This window comes from Penicillium hordei (genome assembly GCF_028827395.1).
Source record: "Penicillium hordei strain IBT 12815 chromosome Unknown utg000006l_segment0_segment0, whole genome shotgun sequence".
Lineage (NCBI taxonomy): Eukaryota > Fungi > Ascomycota > Eurotiomycetes > Eurotiales > Aspergillaceae > Penicillium > Penicillium hordei.
Window position 1 is genome coordinate 428127 of NW_026623147.1, and position 12949 is coordinate 441075.

The 12949-nt window shown below is 50.7% G+C and overlaps 5 protein-coding genes across 5 annotated transcripts; 3 read left to right on the forward strand and 2 right to left on the reverse strand.

Annotated features, from left to right (window-relative positions):
* Positions 1-532: 532 nt before the first annotated feature.
* N7537_010857 (uncharacterized protein) lies at positions 533-2878 on the forward strand (the record flags this gene model as incomplete). The annotated part of the gene is made up of 4 exons (XM_056901911.1): positions 533-748; positions 802-1100; positions 1178-1665; positions 1722-2878. The coding sequence occupies 4 exons, from the start codon at positions 533-535 to the stop codon at positions 2876-2878; spliced, it is 2160 nt and encodes a 719-aa protein (XP_056747198.1).
* Positions 2879-3493: 615 nt separating this feature from the next.
* spb4 (ATP-dependent RNA helicase SPB4) lies at positions 3494-5489 on the reverse strand (the record flags this gene model as incomplete). Its single annotated transcript, XM_056901912.1, has 3 exons — positions 3494-4595; positions 4650-5156; positions 5212-5489. The coding sequence occupies 3 exons, from the start codon at positions 5487-5489 to the stop codon at positions 3494-3496; spliced, it is 1887 nt and encodes a 628-aa protein (XP_056747199.1).
* Positions 5490-5914: 425 nt separating this feature from the next.
* Positions 5915-7024, forward strand: N7537_010859 (diacylglycerol/polyprenol kinase family protein; the record flags this gene model as incomplete). Its single annotated transcript, XM_056901913.1, has 1 exon — positions 5915-7024. The coding sequence occupies one exon, from the start codon at positions 5915-5917 to the stop codon at positions 7022-7024; it is 1110 nt and encodes a 369-aa protein (XP_056747200.1).
* A 534-nt stretch (positions 7025-7558) lies between these two features.
* N7537_010860 (crossover junction endodeoxyribonuclease) lies at positions 7559-10329 on the reverse strand (the record flags this gene model as incomplete). The annotated part of the gene is made up of 2 exons (XM_056901914.1): positions 7559-10172; positions 10316-10329. 2 exons carry the CDS (start codon positions 10327-10329, stop codon positions 7559-7561), a joined length of 2628 nt encoding a protein of 875 aa, XP_056747201.1.
* Positions 10330-10654: 325 nt separating this feature from the next.
* N7537_010861 (putative actin-related protein RO7) lies at positions 10655-12289 on the forward strand (the record flags this gene model as incomplete). Its single annotated transcript, XM_056901915.1, has 1 exon — positions 10655-12289. One exon carries the CDS (start codon positions 10655-10657, stop codon positions 12287-12289), a length of 1635 nt encoding a protein of 544 aa, XP_056747202.1.
* Positions 12290-12949: the final 660 nt, after the last annotated feature.

The following is a 12949-nucleotide window of genomic DNA, read 5'->3' on the forward strand; positions in this document are numbered from 1 at the left end:
AAAATCGCCTACTGAAAGAAAAACTCCGTGATATCAGACAATAGGGACAATAATTGGAACAATAGTCAGTGGGTGTCCCTTGCGACAGCCTCAATAGGTCCATTGTCACGTATCACACCGCCTTGGAATCAAACAATTCTGCCGGATCGCGCCTTCCGATTTTGAAAAAGTGACATGATTTGGCCCAAAACCAAGGCGCTCCTTCCCTTTTGATCGTTTAGTCGCGTCTAGCAACCGTTGTTGTTTACATCCTCCCCTCTTATTCTCCTCCTATCCTATTCTTCTCTTCTCCTCCCCATCATCCGCAACGTTACCATTCAAAGCATTGCCTTTTGGATATATCTTGCCATATATTTTGCCAGAGCCTTTGTGATCGACTCTACCAAACCGGTTAGTATCTACATATTTTACCCAGGGATCTTTGAGAGATCTCTGACTGATCCATTATATTTCAATCAGACCTCTTTCACCTGCCCCTCACCACCCCCTCGCCACTAACCCCCTCCCTCCTCATCTTGCGCGTTTCGCCAAGATGAGACTGCGGTCGAACCACGTTCTTCCGCCAATCTCGGAGTACATCCCACGCCGCCGGCGCACGACGCGGAGTGCGTCGGCGCCTGGGACGGACGCAGCATCCGAGACCACCACCACCGCGCCCGAGGCGCAAGAGACTGTGTCAGAGACTCGGTCCGCGGGAGAGAGGCCCGCTCCAAAGCGGAAGCCAGCCAAGAAAGCTGGCCGCAAGAAGGTCAGTCCAGAAATCAAATGTCACAATTGTTCATACCCGACTCATTTTTCTAGAAGGCCGCGGCAAAAGGCAAGAGGGCCGCCACCGCTCCCACCTCGGAGCCTGACGCTGCCGAAGCCGCCCAGTCCCAGGAAGACCCCGTTGCACTCATTCCGTCGGTGGAGCAACCAGACACCCGTACGTTGCCCCCCAAGCTCCCCCGGGCTCCCCCGGCCCCCCCGCACATTTTCAGAGGACGAATCATTACGGCCTTCAAATGGGGCAGTGCCAGCGAACTCCTGAAAAGGGAGCCTGAGCCAACTCCTTCCCCCCGCAAACCCCCGTCACTCACTATGCCTGGCCACCTGGAAGAGTCTATGATAAGCTTCGTCGAATCCCCTGGTCACTCCCCTGGTCCCCACCATCTCCCTGGAAAGATTGGCCTCGCAGACACCCTATGATGAATACCCCGGATGAATACCCGCTGACCCCCACGGAAGAACCCAGTAGGAAACGGAATCGATTGTCCGAAGATGATCCTTCGCCGTCGAAACGTCACAAGTTGACACTTCAAACTCCACCCGGCTTCGAAAACCGTCCTCGTGGCAGCTCTCGCAGAACGTATGCGGATCGTGCGCGACGACGCGAAGCGGAAAGGAATGGACGAATCGATAGCACCATTTACCGTGTCCCCGAGCTTTTGGCTCAGCAGGGCGAAGATGCGAGATCTGGCAATTCGACCCCTCTGGCCTCTCACGCATATGAAGAGACCGCGCCCCGTGGTAATCGCATTGTTTCATTCTCTTCATTGCCTTCTGCACTTCCACCAACTCAGAATCAAAATCAAAACCGGACTGGTTGGGGAAAATGGTTCTTCAACTCAGTGACTGGTCTTTGGAGACGAGGCAATGTGCCCCAAAATGCAGAGGTCCCACAAGGTAGATGTCCCTTATATTATGGTATATATCTCTAGTGGCTAACATGTTGATTCTAGTGGTTGAAACTCAACGTCCAATGGGAAATGGATCTTCTTCCATCGCAACACCCTCCTCAGCCCCCCCTTCCTCTTCCGTTAGGTCACCAAGAAATTTCCAATCTCCTACTCCCCGCCCACGTGCTGCAGAGCAAAACTCGCGTCTGATAGCCAGTGCACGTGCTCCACGAGTCGGCCAAAGAAGGCAATATGACTATGATCTGTATCCACGAGGTTTCGACCCAGCATTGCTTGCGCGCATGCGTGCCGGGGCATCGGATACTGCGGGCATCGACACTCCAAATTCAGAAGAAGAACTTCGTGCGATCTGCGAGAGAGAATCGAAGAAGCGCAAGCGAGAACCCTCTCCCGATGTCATTCCACACCCTCCAGGATGTAGTTACGGGTTTGACCCAGCTTACTTCGAGATTGATGAGGTCGATGAGGTCGATGAGGTCGATGAGAACTTGCCCACAGGCGAGCAGGGACCCCAAGATACTACGACCAAACAAGCTACAGTCAGCGCAGCACCAGAAGAGGAGCATGTCTCCAAGCGTGCGCGCCAAGCCACAGTCAGTGATGCACCAGAAGAGGAGCATGTGTCCAAGCGTGCGCGCCAAGCCACAGTCAGTGATGCACCAGAAGAGGCGCATTTGTCCAAGCGTGCGCGTGAAGATATCACGACCCAACAACCTGCACCCAGCGATGCATCGGAAGAGGAGCATGTCTCCAAGCGTGTTCGCCCTGAAAATACCCGCCTGGAAAACTTCAATGACCAACGCGCATTCCAGCCGATCGAAGATTCCGGCGACGAACTTCGCAAGGCCCGTCAGCACGCAGAGCAGTACAAGCCGAAGACCCCCAGTCGTCTTCGAGCGGCCCATCGCTTCTCGACCAGCTGTAACTCCTTGATTGATGATGACGTCCTCCGTCGCCGCAAGATGAGAAAAACCTCCCTGACCACGGCATGCCCTACCGGCGATCTGAGCCAAATCATCTGGCCTGAGACTGAATCTTGGATTGAGCGCTTGGATTTCGGCGATCCTAACCTTCACAAATATCTACCGCACGCATGGCCCTTGACGAGCGGCGGCCGATATCCCACCGAGGAGGCATACATTGACCACCACCATGGGGTCTTCATGAGCCGGCTTGCTACTCGGCATGCTACTCAATAAAAAAAAAGAAAGAAAAAGAAAAACAGACCTCACTGGCCACGGCATGCTCCCTACGGGTTGTCTGAAGCATATCATCTGGCCAGTGACTGGATCTTAAGTTAACCTTTGACTCGACCCCTTCTGAAATACTGAAATACCTTTTGGGATACCTTCTGAACAGGTACCTTCTCAACTACCTGAAAAAGAAGAACAACAGAACGAAGAAAAAAAAAAAAAAGAATGGAATTGCAGGGTTTCCCTGGCCCACCTTCTGCTTGGACCGGGAGTTGAGACCTCAATTCTGTTCTTTTCGTTGTGACATCTTTAGGACCGCTTTGGATCTCCTAAGGGATCGACCCACGCTTGGGCCTAGGAGAATGTCCTTTTTGACTTTTTGCGATTTGTTTTTGGTGTTTTGGTGTTCTGCGGTTTGGTTGGTTTTTTTGCGTCTTTTTTTGGTCGCTCTTTAGCGCATTGTCATGAGTGAACATTAGCGGTTGTTAGGTTATTTGAATGGAATGCTTAGCTTCCACAAGTCAACAGATTTTAGCGATGAGGTTCGTAGAGTAGCAATTGGAGTAGCAGAGAAATAAAGATATAACATGGTATATAGATATCTACTATGCTATTTTCCAACTAGTCAAAGCCCTGGAACTCATCGCCCTTTGTTTCCTCCGCCTGACTAGCTTGGTTCAACAGCCGCTGCTGCTCATTCTTAGTTCGAATCTCCTCCAACATGCGCTCCGTTTCAAGGGCTTTCTGCTTCTGATCCTCTGGCAATTGCTCCCATCTCTCCTTCTCCTTCCGAGCCTTCTTGAACTCCTTCTTCTTCAACTTCTTATCCCGTTCTTCAGTCTTCTGACTCCAAGCCACACTCTCCGTAGCACGGCGCTTGTTAGATCCCTGCTCAGTGCCTTGTGCATTCGCAGCCTCCTCCATAGCCTCCTTGCGACGTTTTTCTTGCTGCTTGTCCTTGTACGTGTAGTTGGACCACTCAAGTTTGATCCCCAACGTCCGATCTCCTTCAAACGAGCGTGCTTCAGGCATCTTTGGTAGCTTGAGGAGTCCCCATGCCTTGCCGAGCGCCTCCCAGTCCAGATCCGCAACTCGGAAGATACTGCTTGCCTGGTGCTTGCTGTAGCTGCGCAGCCAGCTGACGAATGCCTTCTGACCCTTGTCATGCATGGCACGATCTTTCAACACCACCTTGCGGACCTTGTCGATCGCGGCTGTGGCCTGTTCGTCCGTAAACTCGGGTAGACTGTATGGCGCAACGGGTGTTTTGCGGATTTCTAGGAACGAGACATAGTCCTCCTCGCGGCCGGGATGGACGAGGACGATGCTGAGGCCTCGACGGCCGGCACGACCGGCGCGACCGCATCTGTGAATGAAGGTTTTGGGGTCTGAGGGTGGGTCGATCTGCACTACTAGATCGACGGAGGGGATATCGAGACCGCGGGCAGCGACATCAGTCGTGAGGAGGATGGATGGGGCTGTGGAGGTGGTGAAGCGGTTGAAGTTCTTTTGGCGGACGTTGGCTTGGTGTTTACCGTGTAGTGGGACTAGCACGAACTCGTCTCCGAGGATTATGGGTAGTATTGTGGCAAGATAGTCGACACTAGAGCATGTCGATACGAAGAAAATGGTTTTTTGGGGGGTGGGCTGGACAGTGGAAAGGATGTGCTTCAGAATGGCGTATTTGTGAAGCGGAGGTGTTGTCAAGTAGGTCATTTGCAGGCTGTTGAGTGGTTAGATTGGGGTTGGATTTGGAACAACAGATGGAAAGACATACCTCGCTGGAGTGCGCTTTTCTTCGACGCCAGCTCCTCCTCTGACCTTGACGGCAATTTTGACGGGATTCCGTAGCCCGAGTCGGACTATCTGATCAACAGCCTCACTGATACTGGCACTGAATAATCCTGTACGTCGCTGCTTAGGCAGACGGCCCAAGATCTTCTGCAGGTCGTCTTTGAATCCAAGATCAAGAAGTCTGTCGGCCTCGTCCAGGACAAGCATTTCAAAAGATGCCTGGGGGCAGTGAACATGAGGCGACGAAAGTAGCTCCAACAATCTTCCAGGTGTAGAAACCAATACATTGGGCGAATTCTTGAGGAATAGTTTCAGATCTTCGGCCGGAGATGTTCCGCCGCCCAGTAGAAGTTGTGGAACGACCCTCAATGTCGATGAAGATGTTTTCGCACGAGGAGCACCCTCTTCGGCAGGTTTGATGGCGGCGGCTGACGCTGGATGGAACTCCAAAAGCGAGAGAAGAACTTGATGGATCTGCGAGGCCAATTCTCTGATATCAATATTAGCAACGAACTCTGCAGACCTAGATTTGCGCATTAACCCACCTTGTCGGAGAAATGATGATGGCTCCAACATGATGCTTCTTGAGGGGTTGGTCAAGACGAAGAAGCTTTTCCACAATTGGAATCAAGAATGATAATGTCTTTCCACTTCCAGTGACAGCTTCCACCACCACGTCTTTATGTTGCATAAACAAAGGAATGGCCGAGGCTTGGACTGGAGTCATGCGCGTGAAGCCCATTGAGGCCACAGCATCGAGGGACCATTCTGACAGCGGGGGCGTGAGAGCATCCCACGCTCTTGAAGACGACTTGGGAGGCATTTATTAATTCCGACTGACAGCGAGTCGTCAAATTGCTTCTCGAGTCGCATCGCAAAGAAAAAAAATTATCCGTTATCGATTAGATACCGGGCACGTGACTGCGGCTGTGGGCGGAAACTGGGATCGCGATCTGCTTTTTCCCTCGACATAGGCTTACTACATTTACTTTACTTTTATTTAATATAACAAGTGCTTGGTGGCCGCATCATGTACTGGGTTTCTGTCTTGTTTCTCCAGCTTATTCGCGCATAATTAACGATAAAGCACCGTCACGTGCTCCCAAACCGCCCATCATTGCTTTGTTAACAAGTCCGTTGATACTCCGTGGCATATTCGCTTGCGACAACACAGATATATGTACGCGGTCACCTTTTGGTGTTATTCGAACTGCATCACTGCCTGCTTTTAAGTTGAGGGCACCCGATATGTCCTCGCCAAATTCCGTACCGGCAACGCCTCGCGTGATATCACCCACACCCTCTATATCGGACCAGTCCAAGACGCCCGATGGATATAATGCACCAGTCACACGGTCTGCAGCACGTCGCTCGCGTCAGCCAGAAGATTCACCCGAAAGTACCAGTTCAGCGCGAGCATCAAGATCCCCCACGACACCCTCGGCTCGGCGCAACCGCCGATCAAACCCCAAAATACCCGCCTCGCCGCCACGCTCGGCCAACGGTACTGCCTCGAACAATCTTCTATCCCCGTCAAGCATTCCAGCTGCCCTGCACGACTTATCAAGATCACCATCTCCCCTTGGGCTAATCCCCCTCCACGCCCGCTACCGCAGCTTCATCCACCGCCATGAGATCCCGCGCAAGCTCTTGCACGTGTCAATCGGATTTTTGACTTTGTCATTATACAGCCGAGGTGTGCAAACTCTGCAGATAACACCTGTTCTTTTCACCGCACTAGTACCGATTGCAGCAACGGACCTCATCCGTCACCGCTTCGAGAAGGTCAACAAGGTATACATCCGGTGCATGGGAGCCCTCATGCGCGAAACAGAGGTCACCGGCTACAACGGCGTCATCTGGTATCTTCTCGGAGCATATGTTGCTCTCCGCTTCTTCCCCAAGGACGTCGGCGTCATGAGCGTGCTACTCCTTAGCTGGTGTGACACCGCCGCCTCGACACTCGGTCGTTTGTACGGCCGCTACACCCCCCGTCTGCGTCCCGGAAAGAGCTTGGCTGGTACCATGGCGGCATGGCTCATGGGTGTTGTCACCGCTGCTGCTTTCTGGGGCTGGTTCGTGCCTTACATTGGTGCTTTCCCTAATGACCCGCAAGACGCATTTATGTTCACCGGACGCTTGAATCTGCTCCCGAACTGCGTTCGTGGCCTTCTGGGATGGGAACCCAGTGACTCGGCGGTTATTACTGGTCCTTTGGCTTTGGGTGTCATGAGTGTCGTCTCTGGCGTTGTTGCCGCTGGCAGCGAGTTCATTGACATGTGGGGCTGGGATGATAACCTGACGATCCCGGTGTTGAGTGGAGTTGGCCTATGGGGTTTCCTCAAGGTATTTGGGTAGATTCATAAATGATACAGATACAGTTCCTGGTTTATCGGCGCTTGCACAATATTCCCTTTTTCGTTTTCTAATATTATTTCTGTTTAATATTTGGGCATGTCTCTCGTGTGCTTCTCTACTTTCTGGCATTGTGCTGCAACAAGAATTGGATTCTGGTTTAGATGGGGACTGGCTGAAGCCACGCACGTTTTGGTACTTCTCTCTTCACTTCGGATTATACTCTTTGGATGTGTGTTTTGCATGGTTACTTTTTGAACATGGCTTTTGTACGTTTTTTAGATATACATACATAGTCTTTCTTATTTACAAAGACATCCGCAACATATGTACATGACATCCAACAATGCATGAGGTATTAACTTGCCTGATTCTTGACAGAAGGTATTCAACATGTTTATCCAACGCCGTAGGACAACCAAAAATGCTATTGCACCACACAGGCTTGTATTCAAAACCCACAAACCCGGGAAAAATCAAATTGACGCTAAACGCCAACCCGCCAAAAAGAGAAAAAGGGTATATTCAAGGCATTAATTAAACGAGGTCAAGGATACTGACGCGTGGGAGTCTTTTCTTCTTGGTAGCCTGTCTGCGCGATGCGCTCAGACTCTCGGCAGCTGAACCTTCGCACGGATCTTGTTTAGGTGGAGATGGGTCGATCGACCAAAAGCCGTCGTGTAATATGATGTTTTCCAAGTGTCCCGTGGTCTTGTGCTTCGAAGTTGTGCTTGTCGACTCCTTTGAAGACTTCTTGGGAGACCTGCTTATGCCGTTAGTCGCATTGTTTTCGCATGTTCCCAAGCTCAATGGCAACGTATGCTCTGGCTCGAGCGCGGGCTTGGGTTTCGCTTGACTGCAAGATCGGGGTGGTTTGATATCTTCGGTCTTAGAGGAACGAGTCCGAGCTTTTGTTGGTGGCGGTGCCTTCTTCGTTGAGGGCTTGCGCAACGAGCAAGTTGCATTGTCTTTATGCTGACCCTCGTCGATTTTCGAGGACAGAGAAAGGGACTCGATGGCTTTTTCGATGTGTTCAACCTCGGCCTTTTTCTCGCACTGTGCTTTAGGGTTCTTCTTAGACTTGGATAGAGTCTTCCCGGACAGAGAAGGCATTGCCATCGGTGTTCTGGCTAGGAAGTCCTCCATGAAAGTCTCAGATTCACAAATATCGGAGACTGAATAGCTAATATTGAGCCCCGTGCGCCTTGCCGATCGAGATGGAGAATAATCGGTGTTCATGGCCAGTGGGTCTGATTCTTCAATATCAATCCCACCAGCTCCCAGAACTGTGCATATTGATCTAATGCGAGACTGGCCCGAGACGGGATGACGCTTGGTATTGGCAGAAGGAGACAAGTTACACATCGAAGAGAATGAATCAAGGAGACTATCGACCTCCCGGGAAACGTAGTGCATCGTTGGCGAGGATCTCTGCTGAGTATACATACTCGGAGAGGAGAAAGGATCATCTTCCTGGTCCGCATTTATGGGCGAAGAAGACCCAACACCAGAAGCAAGCCGAGAAAGAGGATTCTGGGTCGATGTAGCGGCTTCCAACAAGTGCGTTTTTTTAGTTGTTGACAATTCCGACTTTTCTTTCGTGAGAGTTCCGTATTTCAAGATACTCCCCCGTTTCATTCCAGCATCAATCGGTCCCTTTTTCTTGGGACCTGTGCGTCGAGTACTGGTCTTCTTCTTCGCCGCAGCTTCTTCAGCTTTCGTGGCCTTTTCAGCCTGTTCCTTTTCCCACTTGTTGACGACTTCAGGAATACCTAGTTTTGCGACAGTCTCGAATACCCAGACTTTTTCGAGGGAGAATGGATCAAATCGTTTTGTTACTCGAGACTTCGATGGTGAGGGAGGTACCGATCCAGCAGCTACCTCTGCGTCGTCCTCTTCCTCGCCTTCTTGCACACTAGTTTCGGATGGAGAAGGGGGGTTTGGTTCTTCGGCGAGGAGATCCAGCCCAACAACATCTGCGGGCAGCATATCTAGCTGGAGTTCTGGCACTGCATCAGTGCCGAAGCTGGACCGGCTTCGATACACCTTTTGCAAACTAGGTGGGCAATCGGGCACATATGAAAAACCAGGCGACACGCCTAGAACTGGTCTCTGGAGACGGAGTCTGTACGAAATAAGAGGCTCGGCCAGCAACTTGATCAATTTCCTTGCTCCCGATCGATAATTCCATTCAAAGTGGTCTGCAGCAAATGTTCGGATTGCTAGGGGGTCGATATTTTTATCCCAAGCCTGTGCGAGCCGATTTCTCAAAAAGGTCATTTCCTCATCGCTGGAAACTTTGGGCTGGGCATAGTACTCGAGAATTTGTCGGTCCGGGAAAACATCTGGAATGCGAACTGCTGGATGTTTCCTCGTAAAATACCCACTCTCATTCTCCTCAAGTTCGTACTGGAGTCTTTCTCTCCACTCGCTCAATCCTGTATCCACGTCTGCTTGCGACACAAGCTCCTGCAGAAGATCCTCGCCGAATCCAGCCTTGGCAATCTCTGCGGCTAGCTTACTGCCACATTTCGGAACACCAGATGGTAGATAGTCCCCTCCACTGAGCATAGCGAATAGAATCATTCCAGGTCGGTCAAGCGGTATGTTTGATGGATGCCCATCCTGCCCCATTGCATAGCATGTGACATGAGTTGCAGAAGAGCTGCCGCTTCCGCTTTCTTTTGAGAAATTCATAATGGTAAAAGACGACCCGAACATCAATGCATCAACATCGTTGCTCATGACAGCGTCTACAATACCTGCCTGCTGCAGTCGCGCACATTCAGCTTCTGCCTCACCAGGTGCCTCGTGCCACGGGAATCTGAATCGCTCAATGAGATCCTTAGAGCGTTTGATGATCGGCGCACTGCCATAACTGCGGTTTGAGACTGCTTTGCCTCTCTTGAAAGCAGGTTTTTGCCGTCCGTCATAGACAAAAAGGGGGTGAACTGGCAATGCAAGTAATTTTAATAATCGATAAAATAGTGTGCGTAGCTCTGGGTTTCTTCCTCCCCGACCTGCTTGGACTTGAAAGAGCCAGATCGAAATATCGACTGCAATGCGGATCGGCCTTGCTGTCCGTTCCAGGTGCGTCACTGCCAACTTGGCCAGGGATATACGCTCTCCTGGGCCAATGGCGTTTATGAGCCTTTAGGAAGTTAGCCTTTTGATTGAGAAATTTGGAAATGCAAAGTTCGGCTTCTCATGTGGTAGATAAACAATGCTTTCACTCATGCTCAGGGATGTTTCCTAGCATGCAAAAAAAAAAAAAAACGATCTCAATTCACGTACCCAGGAATACCCATGCCGATTATAGGCAATAGAAAAAATCAAAAAGCAGTGAAAGCACCCATGTGGAGTTAAAGATGTACAATACGTCTTCGCTGTGGCGCGGAGAGGAGGTTGTCAAGTAAATAAAGACGGCCCGATGTAGATCCGCTGTTGCCCACCAACGAGCTTCCCCCAATGAACCACCTGCGCAAGCTTATAGATCTTACTTTTCTTTTTTGTCTTTGAATTAAATCTGATGGCGTTGAAACTCCAACCCCTGCGCTGGTGAATTGAATACTTATCACCACAAACCCCCCGGACTCCTATTGCTCCCAGAAAAGAGAACAAGCCCAATCAAGCATGTCAAGTGATACACCCTCAATGGGTGCCAGTAAACGCGCATCAGCAACTTCCGGTCTGCGCAATAGCCAGACAGCACGACCTGTTTCCCCTCATACACCACAGGCACGTTCGGGAAACCCCTCATTCGCCAGCAGCACATCACCGAGCTCCTCCTTTCGAAGCGAAGACGATGCGATCATATTTGAGATAGGCGCACGATGGCTCCGCGCAGGTTTTGAAGGAAGCAGCGCGCCCGTATGTGTGGTTGGGTTCGGACCCGAAGACTCGAGGAGGGTGGGGGACTATCGAGGATGGATCCAGGGCAGCACCGGTGCTGGACGGCTACCGCAATCCGTCGACATGGACGAGTGGACACGGGTATATGAATTGTGGCGGCCAGACTCCCGAGAGGTTGATCTGGGCCTGGTCGAGGATAAGATCGAACGCGCGTTTCGAGAGACATACAACCAGTTTCTGTTGACGGATGCAGGCACATCTCGTCTTGTTCTTGTCCTGCCGTCTCTCATGCCGCACCCATTGCTGTCGTCATTGTTGTCGACGTTATTCAGTCGCTGGCGCTTCCCGAGTGTTACCCTTCTGTCCAGTGCGACAATGTCAGCCACGGCTGCGGGATTGCGGTCAGCTTTGGTCGTTGACATTGGCTGGGCCGAGACCACGGCAACGGCTATCTACGAATACCGAGAGATGACTACTAAGAGAACAACTCGGTCTATGAAGCATTTGATGCAGGAAATGGGGCTACTTCTTACTGGGTTGGCTTCCGACGGGAGCCAAGATCCGGATACTGCAAATAGGATCTCTGTTGGATTCGCGTACTGTGAAGAAGTTGTCAGTCGGTTTGCCTGGTGCAAACCGCAGGCAAAAAAAGACACAAGCTCGGATGAACTGAACCGGAAATTGTCGATTCCTTCGCCCGCAAACCCCGAGGAAGAATATATGGAGGTGCCGTTTTCACATCTCGCCGAACCTGCCGAGAAGGTTTTATTCGCACCAGGTGTCGAAGAACATGAATTGGATGACGAAGAAAAGTCCCTGCCTTTGCTTGTCTACAACAGCCTTCTGTCATTGTGCCCTGATGCGCGAGGAACATGCATGTCCCGCATTGTCTTTGTGGGCGGCGGTTCTCGAATTCCTGGGCTGCGCCGGCGGGTCCTTAAAGAAGTCTCACTCTTGATTGATCGTCACGGATGGAGTCCAATTCGAGGCAAAGCACTCGAGCGACAGCGACAAAGATTGGAGGAGCTGAGACTTTCAGCCCGAAAAGCTTCCAGCCCACCTGAAACCCCTAAGAGCAATGGGGAAGCACCATCCACCAATGACGAACCAGCAGATCCCTCAAAGGAAGTGCCTGAAATCGATTTCGTGGAACAAAAGCTCCGCCGGCAAAACAAAGATATTCCAGTTCCTATTCAAGGAGTGTTGCGCGAAGTTGAATCTCTTGGTCCATGGGCGGGTGCGAGCCTGACAACTAGTCTGAAGATCCGGGGGATGGTAGAGATTGAACGAGAGAAGTTCTTACAGCATGGACTTGCTGGAGCTACACGAGACATCGACCATCCTGTTCCTGATCGTCGATCGGGCTTGAGATCTGGCGGTGATCGGTCAAGTTGGACGCTTGCAGGCTGGGCATGAAAACCATGTACATTTTTTAAAATCAATAGATACCCCATTGGATTTCCAAGCGCTTCCCCGATATCTTGTTTTAAATATAATATCTGTTACGAAACATCCAAAATAGGATAGCCGGAGGTTCGGTTATGTCCCTGTTTTCGTTAACCGTGGGCATCGTAACCTTGATAATGAGTGTTATCGTAAAGAAACATTGATATTTAGCTCATAACTATATAGAGAATGTCTGTCTTCGATCGTGATAAAGTACAGACCTCTTAGGGCGAATGCTATAGATACGGCGGTCGGAAGTTATGTTCTCTTCCGTGAGGTGGTACCACAACATATAGAGAGAGAAAAGAAATTGACAGCGTATTGTATTGCAGTACAATGGAAGAAAGCAAAAACATAAAAAGACAAAAAGATGAGGGCCCGAAGCGCGATTCGAACACGCGGCCTCTCCGAATTTGAGATGTAAACCCAAACGGAGAATCATACCTATGATGAGTTAGCGGGGAAATTGGTGTTATTGTGAGTTGAATGGAACGTACCACTAGACCATCCGGGCGGAAGATGAGATAATCGACGAGAGTATGACTCGCGAATTAGACAATTTTGAGCTTATTTCATTCTCACTCACTTCGTCAAGGTTGTCATCGTATCCATTATAAGAATAGTCGGCCG